The following is a 24,177-nucleotide window of genomic DNA, read 5'->3' on the forward strand; positions in this document are numbered from 1 at the left end:
TATATATATATATATATATATATATATATATATATATATATATATATATATATATATATACACACATACATACATACATATATATAAAGGGGTGGGGTGGGGGGAGAGGGGGCAGCTGCCCCCATAGTAGCTCCGTCCATGATTGTAAGGTAGATCACTGATAAATGTCTTTTGCATTTTAGTGACAAGGGAAATTCATAGTTACTATTTAATGGTGTGCATGGGGTAAATCCACCTTGTGACCTGAGTTAACAATAGATCATAAGAAGGTAAACCAGTTTAAGTTGTCCATAGTTGACCTGTTCAAACCAAGAACGCCAATAGGTCATTCCCGCTAGGGGTTGAACTTCTAATCTTGTAAACCAGTGTTTAAGTTGTCCATAGTTGACATGTTCAAACCAAGAACACCAATAGGTCATTCCCGCTAGGGGTTGAACTTCTAATCTTGTAGTTACCAAGTCTGACTAATTTAGTTAGAGACTTGGAGTTGTCCCAATAAATATTTGTTTTTAGTATAATGAATGTTGATTTTTAATGCACTATATGTTCATTTTTAAATAGTATATGAAAATAAATTTGCAGTACATAAAAATGAAGATTAAAAATAAATATTTAGTAAACTAAAAATGAACTTATATATCAATGATTCACTTTGTAATGTAGGTCATAGTCCACAGAGCAAACACTAATCACATCATTCACATGAAGGGCACTCATTGTAAATTTACTCATTAATGTAGCAATAATGCAATATAGGTGATCCGTTACAAGTTAATCGATAATTATTATCTAAAAAAACGTTTATATCATTACTCTTGCCTACAATCTACCACCCAAAAACAATTAACTTACATGTGCCAACAAAAATATTGATATCCTAATCGAATATAAAGAGATTATATAATAATGTTTTATGTAAGGTGAACAAATAGAGTGACGGATTTAATGCAGAGTATTAGAGAGGTTCCTGTTACAGCTAATTCATAACCTAATCTCTATGAGTATCACTGAGAATTACAATAAAATACTAATACTCATGTCTATGCAAAGTTATTTTCTTTCCCAATTTCCATAACATCCTTGCCAATATCAAAATTTGATCAATTATACTCCGTATAACATTATTAGATGTAATACAGTATAAGTATGGTCCTACTATACCCGCATGGACAGCTTAGTTGGTTACAAATGTGAAGTTTGGAAAGAAAATAAATTAGGGATCGAGTCTCACCAACGGTAGTATGGGAATAACCACTCAAAGTGAGGGGCTCCTTGTGCGCAATAAGCAAAGGTCACCTCTCAAAATAGGGGTATTCCTTATGCGGAGTAAACAAAGATATAGCCTCTGTGTTCAACTGAGTTACCATGATTTACATCCTCTCATATACTCTGTCGGACCGAGATATAGGAGACCCTTGGGGTTGAGATTCAACATTTTGAGAAGAAAGTATGACCCTACTACGACTTATGTAGTTTCTTCCATTCCTCCAAAAAAAAGTGTAAACATACACATTATAGGGCGTGTTTGGTTGACAGGTTTTGGTATAAAGTATGAAGTATGGGTATCAAAGTGATTGTTATTGTTTGGTTGACAGGTTTTTAGAATACTACTATGGGTTTGGAATACCCTATTAATTGAAAAACTCATACCCTTATTAAATAATGGTTTCATTTCCCTTCATCCTTTCTTCCCCAACTATTAATAATCATTCTCATTCCACCCTACTACCAATCATGCAAAATACTTTCAACAAAACACATTACCCTTACCAAGTATTTGATACCCATACCAATTCCAATTCCCATGTACGAACCAAACACACACTATATGATTAACAAGTGCCCAAAGGGTATATATGGCACTTGGTAGAAGAAGAGAAATAACACAATTGGAGAATGAAAATATTTTAACATTTGATAAATTGTGCTTTAGAGTAAACTCCTTAATTTCAACCAAAAAAATGATTTATTTAAATAATAAGAAGAAAAAAGAAAACTAGGAAATGAGATAGTGTACACAAGCCACATATATAAAGCACTTGTAATCTAGTGACCTGAAAAATCCAAGTACCAGTGAAGAAGTTGGATTTGCATCATTCCTCAGACACATTGCCATACTGCCAAGGGTTGAACTCCGCGGATCTGACATCTCCTATGTCAATGCTGTTGGAAGCATCTATGGCAGCCCGATGTTCAGCGTACTTGCCGTTATATTGGCAGATTTCCAAGTCTCCCCATGGAGTCGGAGTCATCTCATCGGTTATATCAAACCATCTTGGGGTGAATTGATGACCTTTTGCCTCGCGGATTCTCTTTTCAGCTCTTTGCCTCTCCTCCAAACTAAAAAGGATACAATACAGATGTTAGAGAGGATCAAGGGACTGCCTGGCATCCACCTTTCAAAAGGTAGCAAAATAGAAGCCAAGCAAAGCACGAGAAATCTCCAGAGCTAGAGTAATTAGGTCAGTCATGACCATCTTAATCATCCATGCCCATGTATTATGTTTTGTTTTAAAGATGAGAAAGTGGGGAGAAGGATACGGATAAACAAACCTGCTTTTTTCAGAGCCGGATTTGGATAGATCACCTTTTTCAAGAGCAGCTCTATCGGGGCGTAAACGAGAATCAGATGCTAGTAACTTCTTAGGAGCAGTATCAAAGCTGTTGATTTTGTGGGCAAAGTGAGTATACTGGAATTTGTCCTTTTCTGGGACAGGAGCAAGCCGCCAAACCTGTACACAACTCACTGATATACTTCAGCTGAATTATTTAGTATTTACAAATTCAAATCGACTATGAAACAAAACCGAAAGATATAGTCTGAAAAGATATAAAGACCAGGTCCTGCATAGTCCATGAAATCTTACAATAAAGCAATCATGCTACAGAAATGACAACACTAATTAGGAGCTCTAATCAAATGAAATCTAAGAAGTCCACTCCAGAGTCCTGAAGGCTGGAAAATACTTATATGCCTATAAGTTGCCTTTAGTATTCCAATTTGCCTAACCAAATTATACACCAGTACCTATATAGCTATATACATATTCCTAATTGGAAAAGCTTAAGATTATAGATTATGGTGATTATGGACTGCAAACCTAGTTACTTGCAAAATAGTATTGTAAGAATCTAAAAGTTGGTTGTAGAATCCACAAAGGCACAAACCTATTTTAAAAATAATCTTTGCCAACATGTAAAAAGCTACTGTTTAAAATATAACAAGCTTAGCCATACATGCACATTATAATATTAAAAAACTTGGCAGATCTTGCAAATCCCAAAAAATACAATGGAAAAGGGAAGGAAGAATTAACCTCTTTCAATTCTGTGCCAGGCAAAGGCTCGCCTTCTAGATCACATGGTTGATAAGACATTGATTCATTCCATTTTCCAGTCATCAGTATTTTTGGTTCCTCGGCTGCATTATAAACATATCCATCAACTTCATACCGTCCAGCCCTGAACCCCCAAATAATTTTGGTCAAGCAATCATACCAGCTCCAAATGTATTCTAGCTACTTAACAAGATTTGTTAAAGCATAAATTCAAAGAGAATTGAACTAGTGTAGGCAACAAACATACCCAAACCAACCACAAGGTTGAAAATAGAGCACAGCTTTGTCCCCAGTAGTCAGATTGGTCATGATCATTTCACCAGGGTTATCCACCCAAGTTCGACCAAAAATCAAATTGTTGACCTTTGTGGATGGTGGAACCAAATCCAACACAACACCATCTCTTTTGAGAGTCACACGTGTTCTGCATCCAAAAGAAACACACAGAAGATTATTTCATTTTGGGGGCACGTAGGTTCCGGTTAGCTTCATATCCTCTATAGTATTTTATCTTGAGTTTTTCTATGTTATAGGAGATATTAAATTAGTCTAAAAGTCAATAAAAGATTTATGGTTATTGCTAACTTGAAAGTTGAAATGCACAAAGAAGATTATTTCAGCCTTATCAGACACACAAATTCCTAATATAAGTTATAACAGCCTTATATCCTATTAGATAACTATTCCCGAATATTTTCAATGTTGAAGAAGATATTAAACCACAGTTAAAGCTTGAATGTCAAGGTAGGGAAGGAGAAAAGAATAGATTTCTGGCTAACCTTCCAACAGGATAGATATCAAGGGAGTTCCCTAAAAATTTGGTCTTCAATTTTGATGTCACATCATATGCAAAATGCTCATTTTCAGCATGCCCTGCACTCATTGGTGGATGATGACTAACCTGTGAAATGTGAAGCTTCAGCATTAGTAAACAGCACAGGAATAATTTTTTTCATAGTGCTCTCATAACCCATACGAGATATGTGAAGCATCAGCATTAGTAAACACTAAACAGTATCAAATTAGTATGCAAAAGAACAAAAACAGTAAATGGACAAAATATAGATGATGCGATGTAAAAAGTAGAAAGTCTGACAAACTGGACCTACCTGTTCCGAAATAAATGTAACTTCACCATGATTGACCATTTCATAAGTCTCACCAAGAATTGGATTAAAAGGCTTCCAAGTACGTTGGAAGGCATAGTAGACAGATATTGCCCAAGATGCTACAACAATTTATATTAAAAGCAATTCAAAAATCTCTCAAAGAAACAAAAAAATATGAACAATGTGAAACTTACAAGTTCCACTCACTTGCATACACCATGCGCATATAAGGATCGTCACATTCATCTGCCCTGTCTAAAAGGTGGGAGTATTCCATTAACTGCCACAAGGATATCAAAATTAGTACTTAATTTTGCTTGTCCACGGACCATTATGTTGTGTTAGCTAAATCAACAAGCAAATAAGAGAGCAGAAACCTCTGCCATTTTCTGAAGCATTGTCATTGGTTCAAATATCAGGACAGGAAGTGTCACCATTGACGTGACATCAGCTCCAATGTACTTCTGCATCATCCTCCAGTAACTATCTCGTTCCTTTAGAGAAACCAATTATTCTGTTAGTTTACATAATATGTAAAATTGTTTTTTAAAGAACTAACATAATATAAAGACTTGGTATAACTAAAAAGAAACCAAAATATTCACCAAGTTTGTACTGAGTGCTCAAATGAACAGCAGAAACATGTCCATACACAAATCTAGAGAAAAGAGAAAGCATGCCCATTGATATTATGAAGAAAAATACACATTTAGCAACTTTACTGTCTTAAAATCAGTTCAGCATTTAGTGCTCCACTTGGTAGACAAGCAAGTGCTTAGAAACATAAAGATGCATATATACTGTAAGGTATAAATCATAATTATTCAACCCAAGCCTTAATTAGATGTTGAAATAGTAAGGACAATTTTAATTATCCTCACAAGTGCACAAATCGTGTACTAGCACAGTGTGCAAAAGCAAGGATCGATCCTACGAGAACCTGTTCATAACCCAATAAAATAGCTAGTCAAATGTAATATACCCACTAAGAGCTAACAAAAACTCATATTATATTCATCATAGGCTATTTAAAAGACTCACTGGGTAAAAGCTCAAGCTCATACTTATTTTTATAAGTAAAATATTTGTTGACATTTTAAAAGTACATAAAATTTTAAATTTTTCTAAAAGTTTTAAAAGTTTATTATTATTATTATTATTATTATTATTATTATTATTATTATTTTAACCAAAAGAGCAATAAACAATTTGAAGTAGTAATCCCTTCCCCACACTTATTTTCAGCAATTACTCACCTCCTGTTTCCATCTTCCTTTCAATGCTTCCTCCTCTGCATCTTCTTTACCTCCTTCGGGATTTATAACTTCCAATCCTTCATATCCAATCAATCTGAAAGCCGGAAGAGAAAAGGTCTCTGTTAAAATGAAAGTAACTCACCTATTGCAGGATAAAGAAAAGAAGAGCTAGAACAATCATGAGAACACCCTACTACTCAGTGCCTATAAGAGGGAATTTGGGTACACATTTTCATGCCTAAAACTCCAGAGTAACAAATAAGCTGCATTAAGCAATGAGATTAATTCAGAAGCTAGTTCACAGCAAAATAGAAACTTACAAAATTTTGTATGCCCATTAGAAGATAGCATTCTCCCCTACAGCTAGTATTTAGAAATATAGCAGTTCACTATTACTCCAATCAGTAAAATAACTGACAAAATAACTTTATTCATTGGGACAATGGGGGATCTAATCATGTCAATCTCCATTCATCCTTTGAGATCCAGCCCCATTCATTATCAATTTTCAATTTCCCAGCAATCTTTGAACAAAGGAAAATGTGAAAATCTTGAAGACTGAGATACAAAGGGCTATGCAACATTTGAATACCTTTCTAAAATTGATCCAGAAAAAAGTAAAATGCATTCCAAAGCTCTCAAACAAGTGTTTTTTTAAATCAAAAGTACAAATCTTACACTCAAAACAGCTCTCAAACAAGTGTTTTTTTAATCAAAAGTACAAATCTTCCACTCAAAACATTGCACGTACTCAATTAGAAGTGTAATTTGGTGGATTGAAGTGCCACGCACTCACACCAGAAAATTGAAAGAGAAAGCTACCACTTAGCCGCCAAACAAAACAAAAGTGACACTCCGTAGCTCGCTTCTCGAAAAATCGCGCACTGAAAACTGAACAAAGTGCTCCATATATCTATCTATTTACCGAGAGGCGGATCAAATCAAAGCATGGGAAGAAAGAGACGACGAGAAGCTTACCCGTTGACAGATCTGTGAATGGCGCTACTGAACATCGACAAACCCGACGTCATCGACGCGAAGAAACCATTGCTCTGGTTCTTCTTCGGGCTCCCCATCTCTGCTAAACCCTAATGCAATTCAATCCAAAAAACAAAAGGGGTCGAGAAGATTTGACGAGGACGAGAAAGTGGGTCGGGTTGCTTTTATTTTCGAGTGTTCTTGGGAATTCAGAAGTTGGAATGCTAGTTAAGTCAACCCGTAATGCTGTAGCGTGTGAGTAGGCGCGTGATGAGTATACAGCTCAAAATATCGAAGAAGACAACGACGATGAAATGGCGCCGGCGGACAGCATCATGAAGAATTTATGCTTTTGCTTTTCTGTATGCGCACATTGCCACTGGCCAGAGTAGACACACACGAGCATGCCATTAATTTCGACATTAATATTATTTTTTTTTTCCTTTTATTGGAAAAATTACATTTTTATCCTCCAATTATACCTTGAAACTTAGGCTATGTTTGGCAAACCTAGCTGAAAAGGTAACTGAAAACTAAAAAGCTATAAGCTCGAAACTGAAATCTGAAGAGCTGTTAAGCTAGATGTTATGCTTAAAAGTGTTTGGTAAAATTAATTTTTTGATAAGCTAATAAATGTAAAAAGACTAAAAAGGACATCTTCATACCATTTAAATAGTTTTAAATTTAAATATGTTTGTTTATATATTAAAATATAAAATAGTGAAATCAATATATTTTAATAAAATATAAAGTAATAACATATATTTGAAAACATATAAAATAAAATAAAATGTTTATAATTCATAAAATTAGTTCATACAAAAATCAATGTTCAAACACAAATGTCAAATTGAAATTACAACCAAACATATTGAAGAGAAAAAGTCAAAAAAGGTTTAGCTAAAAAGGTTTTAATTGGAAATGGTAAATGATGTCATTATTTTAAAATAATAAGGTTAAATATGGAAAAAAAAAAGTTAGGAAGCTAAGGTAGCGTTCAAAAATAAGTTCTTATTTTAAGCTACTAGCTTATTTTAGGAACATTACCAAACAGAGCTTATAATAAGCTTAAAATAAGCTATAAGCTCTGCAAAACAGAGCCTTAGTCCTTCAGTTATATGCATAACCATCTTTAATCCATAAGTTATACATTGAGTAGTGATTTTAGTCCTTGAATGACCAAATCAATCACTTTATTAAGCGACAAATTAGTAGTAAAAATAGTTTTCGATGGACTAAAATCGGGGGTTAAAGATGATTACGCATATATGATATAACTTAGAGCCTAAATTTATACTACGGGTATAACTAAATGACAAAAAAAATACAAATTTTTTTACAAACAACAAAGAAGCCATTTGCCAGTCATTGCAACGAGGATTTGCAAATTCTGTGATGGAATATTGAGTTCTAGTCTATCAATTAGTCAAATCCAATGATTATTATTTCCTCCGTCCCATTTTACCTGTCCTAATTTCCTTTTTAGTCTGTCCCAAAATATTGTCTTTTTTCTAAATTTGGACATTATTATCATTATGCTTTTTCCCAATTTACCCTTCCATATTCCTACAATAATTGAAGTATTTATAATTGTTTAAAATTGAAAAAATAATACAGAGTAATCTTTTATTTTCAAATATGTCAATCCTTTCACAACACATTACAAAAATTATCAACATTTCTTAAAACCCATAGATATCACAGTAATCTTTTTGATTACCCAAAATTTGGAGCTAAAGAAAATTAAGAAATGAAAATAGAAGGGAAAATGTTCGGAAACAGCAGCAAATTCGACTCCGTCGCCGTCTTCTGTGGCGGTGGCTTTGTCCCATCTCAATCCACTCAAGGCCCAGACGCATCCCTTTCCTCGGCTAAGAGTCGCGACCAGACGCCTTTGCTTCCACTAACATTTAACATGCATTTTAGCAGAATGTAGTTGCATTTAATTTCATTCACAACATAATTTGTTGGCATCATAAATTTTGATGTTTAGTCGTAGAAAATTGCAATTCCACCGAATTACAATTCCCTCCATTTGTTGAATTAGAATTCATGTACTTCTCCTTAAGAATTTCAATTTGACGCAGCCGGGAAAGGAAAAAATAAAGAAAATAACTAAATTGTCCATTATTATTATTATTATTATTATTAGAGTTAATTCCAGCAATGGTCCTCCGACTATGTTGATTTTCCAAAATTAGTCCCTGACTTTTAATTTGGACAATTTAGGTCCCTTGACTTTCAAATTCTTTCCAATGTTGGTCCTTTCGTCAAATTTTGGTTAAATTGAGGTCAAATGAAGGGGTAAAATTGTCCGTTCACTTATATACTCGTATTTCTTCTGTCCTATACGCTATATATATGAATATAATATCAGTCGAAGAGACTTCGACTGAGATTATATGGCTTCGATTGAGACTTCGACTGAGATAATATTCATATATACAGCGTATAAGACAGGAAAAATACGAGTAATAATACACTAAACATGTGAATGGACAATTTTACCCCTTCATTTGACCTCAATTTAACCAAAATTTGAAGAAAGGACCAACATTGGAAAGAATTTGAAAGTTAAGGGACCTAAATTGTCCAAATTAAAAGTCGGGGACTAATTTTGGAAAATCAACATAGTCGGAGGACAATTGCTGGAATTAACTCTTATTATTATTATTATTATTATTATTATTATTATTATTGCACAATGGCATTTTAGTCTTTATATCACTTCTTCCCTTCCCATATCCAATAATTCTATTCTTCCATTCCAAATAAAGTAATTTGAATTCTTACTTTATTCACACCTTATTCTTTTCACATCAAATTACAATTATTTTTTCCCTTAATTCCTTTCTTCCAACTGAATGTCGGTAAATGAATTTGGTCTGCGAAAATGTTAGATTTTCAAACTTTGTTTTCAATTAATTTTTTACATTCTCTTCACATTTTTATGTGATGGGAAATTCCTAAAAATATTACATTACCTCTAAACACCCTAATGTTATTAACTTGTCAAGTTTGGAGTCCTCACCATAAGGACATGAAATGACACTTTGGTTCCATTGATCTTTAATAAATTTTTTTTATAGACATTATAATAGTTTTTCACATTAATTGAATTTGACTTTTATAGGACGTTTGGTCCAAGTAATATGAGATTTCCTAGTAATATAGGGAACATAATGTATTTGGCTAGGCATGGGCAAAATGGCTCGGTTTAACCGAACCGAATCGAAAACCGTCCGGTATATATATATATATATATATATATATATATATATATATATATATATATATATATATATATAAGTAATAACCTTAACTCCTCCGTTTCCTCAACCTCAACCCAAAGTCATAAGTTGTAGTAGGCCGCAGCCACCACTCAATTCTTCCGTCTCCTCAACCTCAACCTTCCACCCTCCGCCCTCCGCCTTTATCATGCATGCTGTCAATAAGCCGCAGTCACCACTCGCCTAACCACCACTAAAGGCCACCGCGAGCAAAGATGTAATGTTTGCCTTGACACTTGTGACTTGTGAGCTCTTTTCTACTTTATAGTTTATACATATGTCTTGTTTCAATTCAATAGTCTTGACTTACAGATTTAGGGATATTATTTACTTATTTAGGCTTAGTAATTAATTTTCGATTTTTTCACCTTATAGATTGATTTGTGGCTCTTGAATTTCTACTGGAATTTCATTCTAGTAAATTGAAATTAAAATTCCAAAACTAGAATTTTCATTCCAGTTCTAGTTTTACTAGAATGAAGTGTTCCAGTTTAATATTCCAGTAAAATTGGAATGATTTGAGCATTAACTATACATGGTCATGTGTTGAAATTTTTTTATGTATATTTGAAAATTACTATTTTAATAATTCTTATTTTTCAAATATTAACTATGCAGATGGATGATTCTTCATCTTGTCATCAACATAACACTCCAAGTGAGCCAATTGAAGAATCGATCGGGCAAAAAAGAAAACGTTCAAATAGTGGACTTCCACTAAAACCAATTGCTCTAAGGTCTGAGGTATGGACTCACTTTACTAGATTGGATGACAACAAGGATAAGTGTACACGTAATTATTGTGGTAAAGAATTTAAGTGTGTAACAACTAGTGGCACTAGTAGCTTGAAAGCACATAATCAAAGATGTACTGCATTTAAGGACCATCTTGATGGTGCAACTCAAAAAAATCTAACATGAAAGTACAAGTATCGTTAAAGGTGGTAGTAGTAATCTTGTGGCGATTGGGTTTAATCAAGATGCTTGTAGGAGGGCAACAGTTAAGATGATTATTTTGGATGAATTGCCTTTTTGTTTTATGGATGGAGCAGGGTTTAAACAATTTTGTAGTGTTGTTTGTCCTAAATTTATTATCCCTTCAAGAAAAACAATCATAAGAGAAGTAGTTGAATTGTGCATGAAAGAAAAAGCTTTACTGAAGAGCATAGTTAGTGAGTCAAAAGTTTTTTTTTACTACTGATATATGGACTGCAAGTACTATTATTGTAAGCTATATGGTTATCACTGCTCATTATATTGATGTGAACTAACAGTTGCATAGAAAAATTATCAGTTTTAAACCAATTTCTGATCATAAAGGTGAGACAATTGCAAAAGAACTTGAGAATTGTTTGATTGATTGGGGTATCAAAAATGTTTTTACTATCACAGTTGACAATGCATCTGCCAATGATAGTGCAATTAGAGTTTTGAAACATAAACTGAAGTGTTGGAGAGAGGATCCATTGATATTGGGTGGAGAGTTTATGCACGTGCATTGTTGTGCACCATATTTTGAATTTGATTGTGAAGGATGGTTTGGCAGTGGTAGATAGTAGTGTGGTTAGTGTTCGTAATGCAGTGAAGTACGTGAGATCATCCAATTCTAGATTTCAAGCATTTCACATATGTGCAGAGAAAGATAAACTAACTAGAGGGAGTTTGATTTTAGATTGCATTATTAGATGGAATTCTACTTACCCCATGTTGTCTGCAGCTTTCAAGTATAGGGTAGCATTTGACCAAATAGCTGATGAAGACAAATTGTATGATGCTTACTTTCAAGGGGATGAAAATGGACAGAGAAGGATTTGGCCTCCATTATAAAATGATTTGGAGAATGTTCGTCGATTGGTACAGTTCTTGAAAATTTTTTATGATGCGGCTTTGACTTTTTCTTCATACAAAAATGTGACATCTAGTCATTGTTTCAATGATAGATGCACAATTGAAGCAAATTTGAATGTTTTCATTAGTAGTAGAGATGTCAATATGAGTACCGTGGCTTTTGAAATGAAGAAAAAGTTTGATAAGTATTGGGAGGGTCTTGAAATAAATAAATTGTTGGTTATTAGTAATGTGTTTGATCCAAGGAGCAAGATGGGTTTTGTAACAATTTATTTTGAAAAATTATATGGCAAAGATACACTAAAATGTATTGAAATGAAAGAAGCAGTAGTTGAGGTGTTGCGTAAGTTGTATGAGGTATACAGTGCATTGTATGCTAAACCAAGTGCAACTACAAATCAAAGTGGGGGAGAGGGGGGGGGGGTAAGTAAATCTTGTGAAACTAGTGAGTCTATTTTAGATGTTGGTGTTAGTGTTGGTGATGTCCTAACACTTCAAATTTGTTTGACATGTACTCGGATATGGCATGTGAAAAAAGAGATGTGGAAGAAACATCAAATGAGTTGGATATATACTTGACGAAAAAGATTGAAAAGCTAACTCTTAATATATTGGGTATGAAATTTAATATTTTTTCATGGTGGAAGAAAGAAAGTATGAAATTCCCAATCTTGTCAGAAATGACAGGTGATATTCTTGCAATTTAAGTTTCTAGTGTGGCATCTAAGTATGCTTTTAACACTTAAGGCCGCATTTTAGACAATATCAGGGTTCTTTGACACTGTATATGGTAGAGGCATTGATTTTGACACAAGATTGGTTACGGTCTTCACTCTAATTTGATGCAACAGTAGTCTTCGTTCAAATATTAGAAGAAACCGAGTTTATGGATTTGCTTGTAGAAGATAAGTGACAATTTTATATTTTATTATAAATTTGTATAGTATATACTATATTAGTTTATGATTCAATATTTTATTAATTTATCTTGTTTTTTTCTTTTGTTTTGTTGTACAAAGATCTGCAAATCAACAGGGCAATGTCATGATATTGATCCGTGATGATGGATATGATGAACAATTGAACAAGATGTGACTTTGGAATTTGGATTGCTATGTTGATTGTATTTGAACTGTTATGTTATTATGTAATATTTAGATTTTAGATTTGGATTTGGATGGGTTATGTGATATTTCATTTTTGTAATCTTTGAACATTGGATTTGAACCATGTGATGCTTGGTAATTAGTACTTACTACTTAGTAGTTAGTAGTATGTTTGAACTTTGGATTGCTAATTTGTTATATAATGTTTAGATTTTGGATTTGGATTATGTGATTATGTGAATATGTATTGTTTGGTAGTGTGTTCGGAAAATTAAGAAATGTTAAAAGTTGGGGATCTTAAACTGAACTGAATTAACTCCGAATCGAACTTTAATGTTAAACTGAATGGTTTAATTTTTTTAAAATTGAAAAACTGAAACCGAAATCGAAACTGAAAAAAATCGAACCGAAGCCCGAAGCGTCCACTCCTATATGTGGCCATCTCTTTGTTGGAAAATTAGTTATTTTTTGTATATCAAATGACCAATTTCGTGTATTATTCCACCATGAACAGAGATGGCAACAAAGCATGGTGGAGAGTATACTCTCCATTCCCATCCTTGTAACCTCACCACGTTCCATGTTACCATTCCCACTGAAATTTTTGGGGGATGGAAACTCCCTATCCATGGTCAACCCTCTAATCAAACACTCAAACTAGTATAATTTCTAATATTTATATTTAAAAAAAATCAAATATTAAGTTATTAGTCTTAAAAATTAAAGTACAGTCTTTTATTGTTCATAATTATACAATTATATATCTAAAGACATAAGAAATTTCGATCCAAGTTATATCCTTGATTTATGTTGGTGTTTATCGTGCTGATATTTTTGTACATTGTGTTTTTCGAGTTGTACCATAAACTATTTTGGACAAAAATATCACTACATTTATAACTTCAGTTATCTTTTCTATTATTGTTACCATGTACATGCATCCACCGTATCTTTTCTCATATTCTTTAATCTAATCTAAAAACATAATAAGTCTCAATCAAGGTTATATCCTTGATTTATGTCCCTCTTTTTATATGCTAATAAATGTATACATTTTGCTTTAAATGTTGTACACTTCAATGTTATTAGACAAAATTGTCCCTACTACATTTTTGTTATACAAAACTACCCTTACACCGTTATAACACCGTTACTTTTTAACTCCATCATTATTACCATACACCTATATCTATCATATCTTTTCCCTATTTTTAATTATCATTTTATTAAAATCATTATATAATTAATTTAATGGTTGATTATATTTTAATTAAATTTCTATTAAAGGTAAATCATATATGTGTGTGTGTAAATTACATATATTATTTGTGTATATATAATTCGAATTATTTGTATTTATTAATGTTTAATATTGGACATGAATTTTCGCGCATTACGCGTACAAAATACTAGTGATAAAAATATATGTAGACATGTATATTGGAGTAATATAATAAATAAATTTGATTTCATTTGGATTTTAATTAGTATGAATTTGTTTTTTTTTTAAATAAAAAAACTCATTCATTTAATCATAAGCTGAAACAATTACAAATAGGATCAATGGAACAGTATACCATTCCTTACAGTCAGACATAGAAACAATTTCCCTAGCAATATTACAAAGAACTTGATTCGCAGACTGTTTCACAAATTTCAAGCTAAATCCGTTGGATGAATTTAACGCTTCTTTAATATCATTGAAGGATTGATCAAACGTAGTCAAGATTGACTTCGGTTGAAAAGTCTTGCACACCACCTGAGTATTTGTTTTCAACCTTACATTCATTGACAATAATTCCATCGATCTGAATTGCAAATGCTCTTTTTCATTGTCATCTTTGTCACCCAGGATGAGGTTCAGATACGCCATGATCAACTTTTATGATTCACACTTATGGAAGAAAAGAACTCGTCAAAAGAAACGAGATGAAAATAAACTCGTCACACAAACGAAAGAAACAGACATGAAAACACAAACAAATACAGAACACACAAGAAAAGGGAAACAACAGTACACCTCTTCTTGAAAACTTTATTTTAGGGATTCACTAAAATCAAACCACCTCTTTATCCAGATCTAGTTGAATTCTTTGAACTTTGAAACTTCTTCAACTTCCTTCGAGAGTAGGTGGTTGAATTGGCAGTGAAAGTTATGAAACAAAAAAAAAACAAAAACAAAAACAAAAAAAACAAAGGGAAATAGGAGACCACCAGCCAAAGACCCGCCGACACGAAGCTCCATCAAAGCTTCGGCCAGAAGCCGGCGACCAAAAAAGAGGCAAGGTTTTGAGAGACAGAAGAGAGGATTCGAGAGAAAAGGCTAGGGTTTTACAAAGAAGCACTTTTAAAGTCACCCTGGGAGACTTTTAGAACGTAAAACCCAATTAGTATGAATTTGTTAGTTATCTTTTAAAATATAAATGTCAAATTTATAAAAATGATTACATTACTATTACTACTATTTATAAAAATGATTACACTACTACTACTATTTATAAAAATGANACTTTTAGAACGTAAAACCCAATTAGTATGAATTTGTTAGTTATCTTTTAAAATATAAATGTCAAATTTATAAAAATGATTACATTACTATTACTACTATTTATAAAAATGATTACACTACTACTACTATTTATAAAAATGATTACATTACTACTACTACTATTTATAAAAATGATTACATTACTACTACTACTATTTATAAAAATGATTACATTACTACTACTACTATTACATTACTACTACTAATTTATAAAAATGATTACATTTCTACTACTACTATTTATAAAAATGATTACATTACTACTACTACTATTTATAAAAATGATTACATTACTACTACTACTATTTATAAAAATGATTACATTACTACTACTACTATTACATTACTACTACTAATTTATAAAAATGATTACATTTCTACTACTACTATTTATAAAAATGATTACTACTACTACTATTAAATGGATTTTGTTATAATATTTTAAGAATATTTGGATAAATATATAGTTATATAAATTATAATATCGAATATTATATAGCGCAATTGATGAAATTGGTTGGATCGATTATGTTTTCTGATGTTATCCTTGCTTGAATTCGAACCAATTCTAAGTCATGATTTTGACTTACAGGTCAAATAGATATACTCTAAAAATAAAATTGGGACTTCTAAAATTACAATTTGGCTCATCAAAACTATTACAATTTATTCCTAACAATTTTTCCTTTTTTGATGATGCCAAAACATATACTCAATCATGTTTGGCTTAGTCTAGAAATCAAATAATTTTATTTTTCAATTTTATTGTGACTAGTCAATTAGATGAGTGTACAAACATTTGGACCTATGATTTAATTTAATTTAGACTTTTCAAAAAATATGCACTTGTTGGGTTAATTCATTTTAGAATTTTAATTTTTCAACCAAAATGCATGCTACAATATTTAAGTCAAAATTTTAAGCCATAACATACAAAACTAAAATAGAATAGATCATCATATTATAAACCATGTCATAATTCGAACCAAGAGGCATAGTATTCAAATATTTACACAAAAACTTTAGACTAGAGAATCAAGAAGATTTAAATACCCAACATATCATTGATCCTCTTCCTCAGCTTACCAAAGTCTCCCTTATCATCGGAATGGTATAATTGTTGATACACACACCCTTGCTTGTAACACTTCGCGGTGTCACGTGTATCATTCGCGAGAAATACATCGCGAAGATACCACCTTGCACATTCCCTCGAGCTTCTTCCATCTTTGTCTAGAATAACATCATGCAATACACCAAAATGTTGTGCAAATAAATCCACCATGTTGTTTTCTCGCTCTTGATCAGTAAGCTTTGGTGCTGCCGGTTGACTAACTTCTTTAAGAGCTGCATAAGTAGAAAATACAATTCCTGAAGGGTTAGTGAAAGTCTTGAAGGTGGGTCTCACACCTTTCTCTAAGATGATGCTCCCATGCTGCTGCTTGAACCTCCAAACTGATTTTCTATTCTTCCCCCTGTTTTGGCAGCATCTAATGTCCTAGGGAAGAAATGGGCATCACCCTTCTGTTGCGTGCTAAGGGAACATCATGTAAAATGGTAGCCATTGAATCACATGTGCCAAATCCGCACGTGCACATTACAAGTCAACAACTACTCAATGTATATTTTTGAGATCATTGAATTCTCTTCCACATTTGAGCAGTTTTATTTCCTTGAATTTTGCATGGCTTAAATTTGGTTCATACTAGCTTTTAATGGTGACTTTAGATGCCCGAAGTTTTGTTCCAAATTTTATTAGAAATACTAGGCACATGAGAATTGAAAATTTAGAACATGAACCATAAACCTTTTTATTTAGAGATCAGTACTTGAAGGATTTCCATAAGTTCCTAGAAAACACGGTGCTGGATTCTGACTTGATGTACGGCGGTGAGTATCGACTGGCTCGAGTTGATGCGTCAAAGTTAGAAGTTGTGTAGTAGATGAAACCAGGCTCTTGAGGGATTGAATCAGTTTCTATTGCAGATGAGTCAAAGGGTTCATTTAGAAACTGCATATAGTCAACATCTGGTTTTCGTTGATTTTCCCTTTCTTGCTCACGTACTACGTCTGCAGATGATTTTAGTTCTCCTCCTTCAGATGACAAAATAAGAGGGTCACTAGGAGTGTCTCCAACTTCATGTCCTCCATTTGCAGCACGTTTGGCTCTAAGCATCTCTTGTCTTGCTAGTTCGACCAACTCTTTGGACTTGCGTCTTGCCGTGTCCTTTCCTTCTTGCTTCATTGAGTCCATGATAACCTAAAATAAAATACAAAACAAAAGCTTTCTACATGACTAGAATTTGGTTAGGAGGGTTCCCAATTTATAGATGAGAAAAGATGCCTTGAAACTTGAAACACTTGGAAAAGATGACATTAAATGTCCCTTCAAAGCATTTGGCAGCTTCCAAAGTTCCAAACTTGAATGCTTTATCATCTCAAAAAGCGTTTTCTTCTGCTTGGTCAAATATGGCATTTTTCGAATGTAACATCTTTGCATGCCTAGAAAAATGGTTAGATCAATATATAAAAGATAGACATATACCATAAATTAAAATAATTAAATAGAGTTATACGAAACACATAAATAAAAATCCACAAATAACATATAAGTAAAAGGATTTTGATATGTAGTTGATCTTGATCATCCCTGTTTCATGCCGTAAAAGTTGCAAAGCGAGATTCACACAACGATTTTGTGAGAATATCAACAATTTGATTTTCTGTAGGGATGTGATCGATTTTTAGATCCTTCTTTTCGACGTGGTCGCGGATAAAATGATGTCGTACGTCGATATGCTTCGTCCTTGAATGAAGTACAGGATTTTGAGAAATCGCAATCACGCTAGTATTATCACAGAAATTAATAACGTCCTTGCAATTAATTCCATAGTTCTTCAACTATTGCTTCATCCACAAAATTTGTGCACAACAACTCCCTGCTACAATGTATTCAGCTTCGGCAGTGCTTGTAGCAATGGAGTTTTGTTTCTTGCTAAACCAAGATACCAATCTTCCCCCTAAGAACTGGCACGTCCCAGAGGTACTTTTCGATCTATTTTGCACCTTGCAAAATCTGCATCTGAATAGCCTGCTAGTGTAAAATTACCTTATTACCTTATTTAGGATACCATAATCCAACATTGATTGTTTCCTTGATGTATCGAATGATCTTATCAATATACGGTTTGATCAACGTTTGTTCCTTCGTCATCTTTGTCAATCCTTTGTGATGTGCTCTTTGGTATTTTCACTGAGTTTTTTCCTTCTAAGCCAAATTTCTTGATAAGATATTTTGTGTACTTGGCTTGATTTATGAAAATTCCTTCTTTCATCTGTTTGACTTGCAATCCAAGGAAGTAGTTTAATTCACCCATCATGCTCATTTCAAACCTGTTCTGCATGAGTTTAGAAAATTTCTCACATAAAGATTTATCAATATTTCCAAAAGTAATATCATTAACATAAATTTGTACTAATAAAATGTGATTATTTTCTTGAATTCTAAATAAGGTTTTGTCAACAAGGCCTTTGGTAAAACCACAACTAATTAAGAATATTGATAAGGTATCGTACCAAGCTCGAGGTGTTTATTTTAACCCGTATAATACCTTCTTTAGCTTGTATACCTTGTCAACACTACCTTGTACCTCAAATCTGGGTGGTTGCTTGACATAAACTTCCTCTTCAAGTAAGCTGCTGAGAAATGCGCTTTTTACGCCCATTTGATAGACCGTAAAATTCTTGTACGTTGCATATGCTAGGAAAATGCGAATAGCTTCAAGTCTTGCAATTGGAGCAAAAGTCTCATCAAAATATATTCCTTTTTCTTGAGAATAGCCTTTTGCAACAAGTTTTGCTTTATTCCTAACAATGGTGCCATCTTTATTTGCTTTATTCCTGGAGACCCATTTTGTACCAATTACGTTGTGATTGTCTGGTCTTGGAACAAGCTCTCAAACATCATTTCTTTAGAATTGATTTAATTTGAGATAGGAAACACGAAAACATTACATCCCTTATAGCTAATCTAGTTTTCATGCCATCATGCACATCTCCAATAATTAATTCTTGTGGGTTAATGGGTGTCAAAACCAACAAATAATAAATACTTACTCTTATGAATTGCACTAGCGATGAGTAAGGTCGTACCCACAGAGATTAGTTAGACTTATTTTTAGCAATAGATTTAATAAATAATGAGATGGAAATAGAAACTTAAATAGTAAAATAAAATGGAAAATAATATCAAGTAGCAAATAATTATCAAATAAATGTCAATGGCAACTAGTATCCAACCCAAGGCATAATATCAGTTTAATTCTAACAAGACAGATATTGATTTGCAAGCCAAACTAACTTTACTCTTTACTAGATTGGTTATGGTTATTAACAAGCTCTAACAACCTGTCTTTCCTTACTTCGTCGGTAATAAAAACAAGCTCTTTAATTACTTCCCTAGCTAATAAACAACCATAAACAAGTTCTTAGGATTTAATTTATTAACAACATTAATAGAATTAGAAAGACTACCAATCCTAGCCAACAAACTCACAAGCTCGGTTCATTTAAGTTAGACTATATATCTTCATAACACAAACTGAAAATCAGTTATAATCAAATTGTGCTATTTGCTACCAACATCAGAACACTTAAACAATTACGGATTCAAGGTTCTAACTAACAATTTAATAACTTGACAATTGAACAATGGGTCCTATTGCAACAATTAATCAAGCAATAATTTAAATAAATATAACAGAAGATATATAGATAATAAAGTGCAAACAATAATTTAGGCTAAATAAAGCTCACTGGGCTTGTAGAATCAAACTTCAATTATACTTGAATTGGAAATATAAGAACTCAGCAGGACATCGTAGGGAGTCTTTACAAAGTGAATAAAATTATTCTACGAAAAACTGATTCACTCCTACTGAAAAATATTATCCTATTTATACTAGTTTAGGCTTAATTTTGGCCGTTCATAAGAGGAATTTGCGGATGAAATCTCTGGTTGGTAGCAATTCACGGAGCTGAATCTTCGTTCCTGGACAACATTCATCGCAGCAGCAGTTCGTTCCTGGACACGTTGCAGCAATTTGCAGTTGATTGAATCTCCGTCGCAGCAATTCCGATTCGCACGCTGCAGTCCATGTCTTCGCCGCAATTCTCGAAATTGTTGACGGCTTAATCTTCTTATGCTACGTACTTTGAAATAAAGCTAAACTAGCTTTGGGCTGCTGTGATTATTAAAACAATTGAAATATTAAGTTTGGGTCAAAAACAATAAAAAGGAAAGTGATTAGCTTATTTGAGCCCAATTCTTGTTAACAATATTAATATAATTTTCATAGTTAAAATAGTCATTAAGCCTAATTATTCACATCATTTATTATATTAGTGCAAAATATAAAATAAAGTTTAAAAATAAATATAATATTAAATAAATAAAACTAATTTATTATAATAATTAATGTAAATTAAATATAAAAATAGTGCTTATCATGGGTGATTTTTGAGCCATCTCAAATCTGGTTGAAAGTTGTTTTGAGAAGTGTGCGACAATGTGGAGTCATTGGCGCGTGAGGTGGGAATGGAAAAATTAGTAGGTTCATTGTGGGTCCCACCACTAGTTCCAATTTCCACCCCAACTTCCTCTACGACATCTACTCCATCTCTAGCATTAACTTCCACCCCAACTTCCTCTACAACATCAACTCCTTCATTTTCACCACTTGTGCGTGTCACGTCATTTTGCTCAATATTGGACTCATTAATTTCCAGATCACTTAAACCCTGCAAAACAGTATCTTTGGAAGCATCATTAGTAATAATCAAATTATTTGGAACATTATTACCATTTTTCGAATCACCAATTTCCTTGATTTTTGAAGATTCATCAAATACGACGTGGATCGATTCTTCTACCACCTGTGTCAATTTGTTCAATACTCTGAATGAATGATATGTTGGTAGATGAATATCCAAGGAATATAGCTTTATCTACACGCTCATCAAATGTTTTCAAATAATGTTTGTCATTTTTAAGAACAAAACATTTGCAACCAAATAAATGAAAATAGCTAAGGTTAGGTTTTCTCCCTTTCCACAATTCATATGGTGTCTTGTTGTGTAGCTTGTTGATAATGCTTCTATTTTGGGTGTAGCAAGCAGTATTAATTGCTTCTGCCCAAAAGTGTTTTGGTAAGTCGGGGGTCGAAATCATCACACGTGCGGCTTCCTTAAGCGTTCGATTTCTTATTTCAGCAACACCATTTTGTTGTGGCGTTTGACAACACTTGCGTGCATAGGGTGAAATGTCAAAAGATATTTGTATGATAAAACGGAAAGTCTGTGACTCCCTGAGTGTCGGTCTCGAAGGAGGGACGTGGAGGTATGTCAAACATTCAGGAGTTTACTTGATTGGATCATGCAGAGGACTTGAGTGTGGTGAAGGGTGGAATTGCAAGTGAGAGTGTAGTTCATTGGTTGGTTTGAGTGCAAAAGAGTAGTAAAGTAAAAGTGATTTTGGGAATATGTAAAAGGGGTAGGGATTGGATAGTGTTCATGAATATTGCATAGTGAGAGTGCAAGGTCATGGATTAGGATTGCTAGGATATTGGCTATTCAAGAGTGTGTTGTCTTAGTCCTTTTCCACCTTGTGTACTAAGACTTCTTTGACTTAGGAGTGCCTTCAAGCATCCAAAGTTCTAAGATGAATTTTATCAAACACTTAAGCTACACACTATCCTACTATTCTTAAGAAGTCCATAGGAACTTTGATTGTGTAAAGCTTTAAATCCTAACTCTAATCAAAGACATGAAAGAGTCAAGAGCTCAATCTCTCATCTAGATTGGCCAAATCCAAACAAGATCTCATCAAAACAACAATCAAAAGACAAGAATAGATAATCCATCAACACAAACTCATAGATCCAAGATATAGAAATAAGATCATCACAAAAGCAATATTCAATCACACAATCCAAATCCCTAGACTAAATTAGCTAGTCATGATATGAAATGCAAGCAAAAGCTAATTTAATCCAAGAATAAGATTACTAAAATTATAGAAATGAAATAGAGATCACCTAGAGAGAATAAGATCTTCAATCCAAGCTTGTTGTCTTCTACAATGGAGATTGATCTAATCTAAAAACTAAGAAAAAAATGGAGAAAGTTCTCCAAAGGAAAAACTAAGAAAAGGGAAAACTAAAATTCTGGAATCCTCCTCTGGAAATTCATCAAAGGGGTTTAAATAGTCTCCGAAATGACAACCCTAGCTGAAATTCGCGCAACACACCTCCACGCCTCTCACACGCGTGTGAGCGTGCGTGGGGAGCTTCTGGAAAGTTTCCACGCTTGCTCACATGCGTGTGGCCTTCCAAATTGGTCCTCCGGGGCTCCGCTTTTGCCTGGTTTGCTTTTTAAGCTCATCTTTTGGTCCTATTTGCTCCCGGGGCTCCTGTTTTACTTCTTTTAAGCTATAAGTAGCTTCTGTGCATCAGTTAGTGATTTTCAAACATTTACGCACATAATTTACCAAATAAGGATGCTATAGACGCGATAAAACACCCTAAAATGTGCCTGAAATAAGGGTATCTCGGAGTCTTATCAGCGTTCTTGCAGCTAATAGTTGATGTAGAATTCCTTGTGAGCTACAGTAAGCTTGGATTACGCCATTCACGAACTCTGTACCTCTATCCGTATGTATTTTGGCTATTTTTAGTTCTTTCTCATTTTGAAGCTACTTCAATAATTCTGGTAACTTCTTCTCCTCTTCGTTAGTCTTGTTGAGAAATATAGTCCATGTGTACCTAGAAAAATAATCAACAATAACAAGAGTATATTTCTTACCACTCATACTTACTGGGTCTATTGGACCAAATAAGTCCATGTGCAATAGACTAAGAGGTCTTGATGATGATCCTTGAGCCTTTGATTTGAATGAAGTTTTGACTTGCTTTCCTCGTTGACATGCATCACAAATTTGGTCTTTCTTGTACGAAATATTTGGTAGCCCTTTGACTAGATTGTTTGCTGCGAGTTTGTTGATAGTCTTGAAGTTTAGATGACTCAGCTTCTTGTGTCATTCCCAACTTGTAGCATTTGTATTGTTGACAACTAAGCATATTGACTTCTTTGTCGCAAACCAATCAACAACATACATGTTTCTTTTTCTTGTCTCTTCCAGTACAATTTCTCTAGTAGATTCATTTTTCACTTGACATTTGTTCTTTGAAAAAAATCTACTAAATATCCCTGGTCACAAAATTGACTTGTACTGAAGAGATTAAACTTGAGTCCTTCCACATAGGATACATCTTCAACTTTTGATCCATTCCGAATAATCGTTCCGATTCCTTTTGTTGCGCCATAGTGATCATTACCATCGAATACGACTTTTGGTCCTTTGATATTTTTGAAATTCACTAGACTAGACTTATTTCTAGTCATGTGACGAGAACATCGCTATCGAAGTATCAAACTTCCTGTAAACAATTCAAACATTTTTAGGTACCCAGTTTTACTTAGGTCCTTGGGTGTTAGTGATTTTTGGTACCCAAATGCACCTTGTTCTTACTGATCGAAGAATAGGTGATTTGTAACCATCATTGACTCTATAATCATAACTAATTCTGGAAAAGGTTTTGGGTGCCTGGTTTTGAAAATTGACTCTATTTTTAGGCACTTGGGAAGA

At 33.4% G+C, this 24,177-nt stretch overlaps 1 protein-coding gene across 1 annotated transcript; it reads right to left on the minus strand.

The window, feature by feature from the left end:
• Positions 1-1,889: 1,889 nt before the first annotated feature.
• Positions 1,890-7,075, minus strand: LOC116024030 (oxysterol-binding protein-related protein 3C-like). Its single transcript, XM_031264933.1, has 10 exons — positions 6,682-7,075; positions 5,704-5,797; positions 4,825-4,941; positions 4,655-4,727; positions 4,448-4,566; positions 4,118-4,239; positions 3,586-3,762; positions 3,318-3,462; positions 2,554-2,732; positions 1,890-2,340 (listed from the first exon to the last, which is right to left on the minus strand). The coding sequence occupies exons 1-10, from the start codon at positions 6,777-6,779 to the stop codon at positions 2,094-2,096; spliced, it is 1,371 nt and encodes a 456-aa protein (XP_031120793.1). The 5' UTR covers positions 6,780-7,075; the 3' UTR covers positions 1,890-2,093.
• Between the last annotated feature and the right edge of the window lie 17,102 nt (positions 7,076-24,177).

Source organism: Ipomoea triloba, chromosome 7 (assembly GCF_003576645.1).
Source record: "Ipomoea triloba cultivar NCNSP0323 chromosome 7, ASM357664v1".
Classification (NCBI taxonomy): Eukaryota; Viridiplantae; Streptophyta; class Magnoliopsida; order Solanales; family Convolvulaceae; genus Ipomoea; species Ipomoea triloba.

What these genes read in the sequence shown, in the direction of transcription:
- LOC116024030 (XM_031264933.1), bottom strand. Translation starts at nt 6,779, where the DNA reads ATGGGGAGCCCGAAGAAGAACCAGAGCAATGGTTTCTTCGCGTCGATG. An exon ending in ATTCACAGATCTGTCAACGG is followed by an intron (nt 5,798 to 6,681) that starts GTAAGCTTCTCG and finishes TCCGGCTTTCAG; the next exon opens with ATTGATTGGATATGAAGGAT. An exon ending in GATATCTATCCTGTTGGAAG is followed by an intron (nt 3,763 to 4,117) that starts GTTAGCCAGAAA and finishes TTTTGGATGCAG; the next exon opens with AACACGTGTGACTCTCAAAA.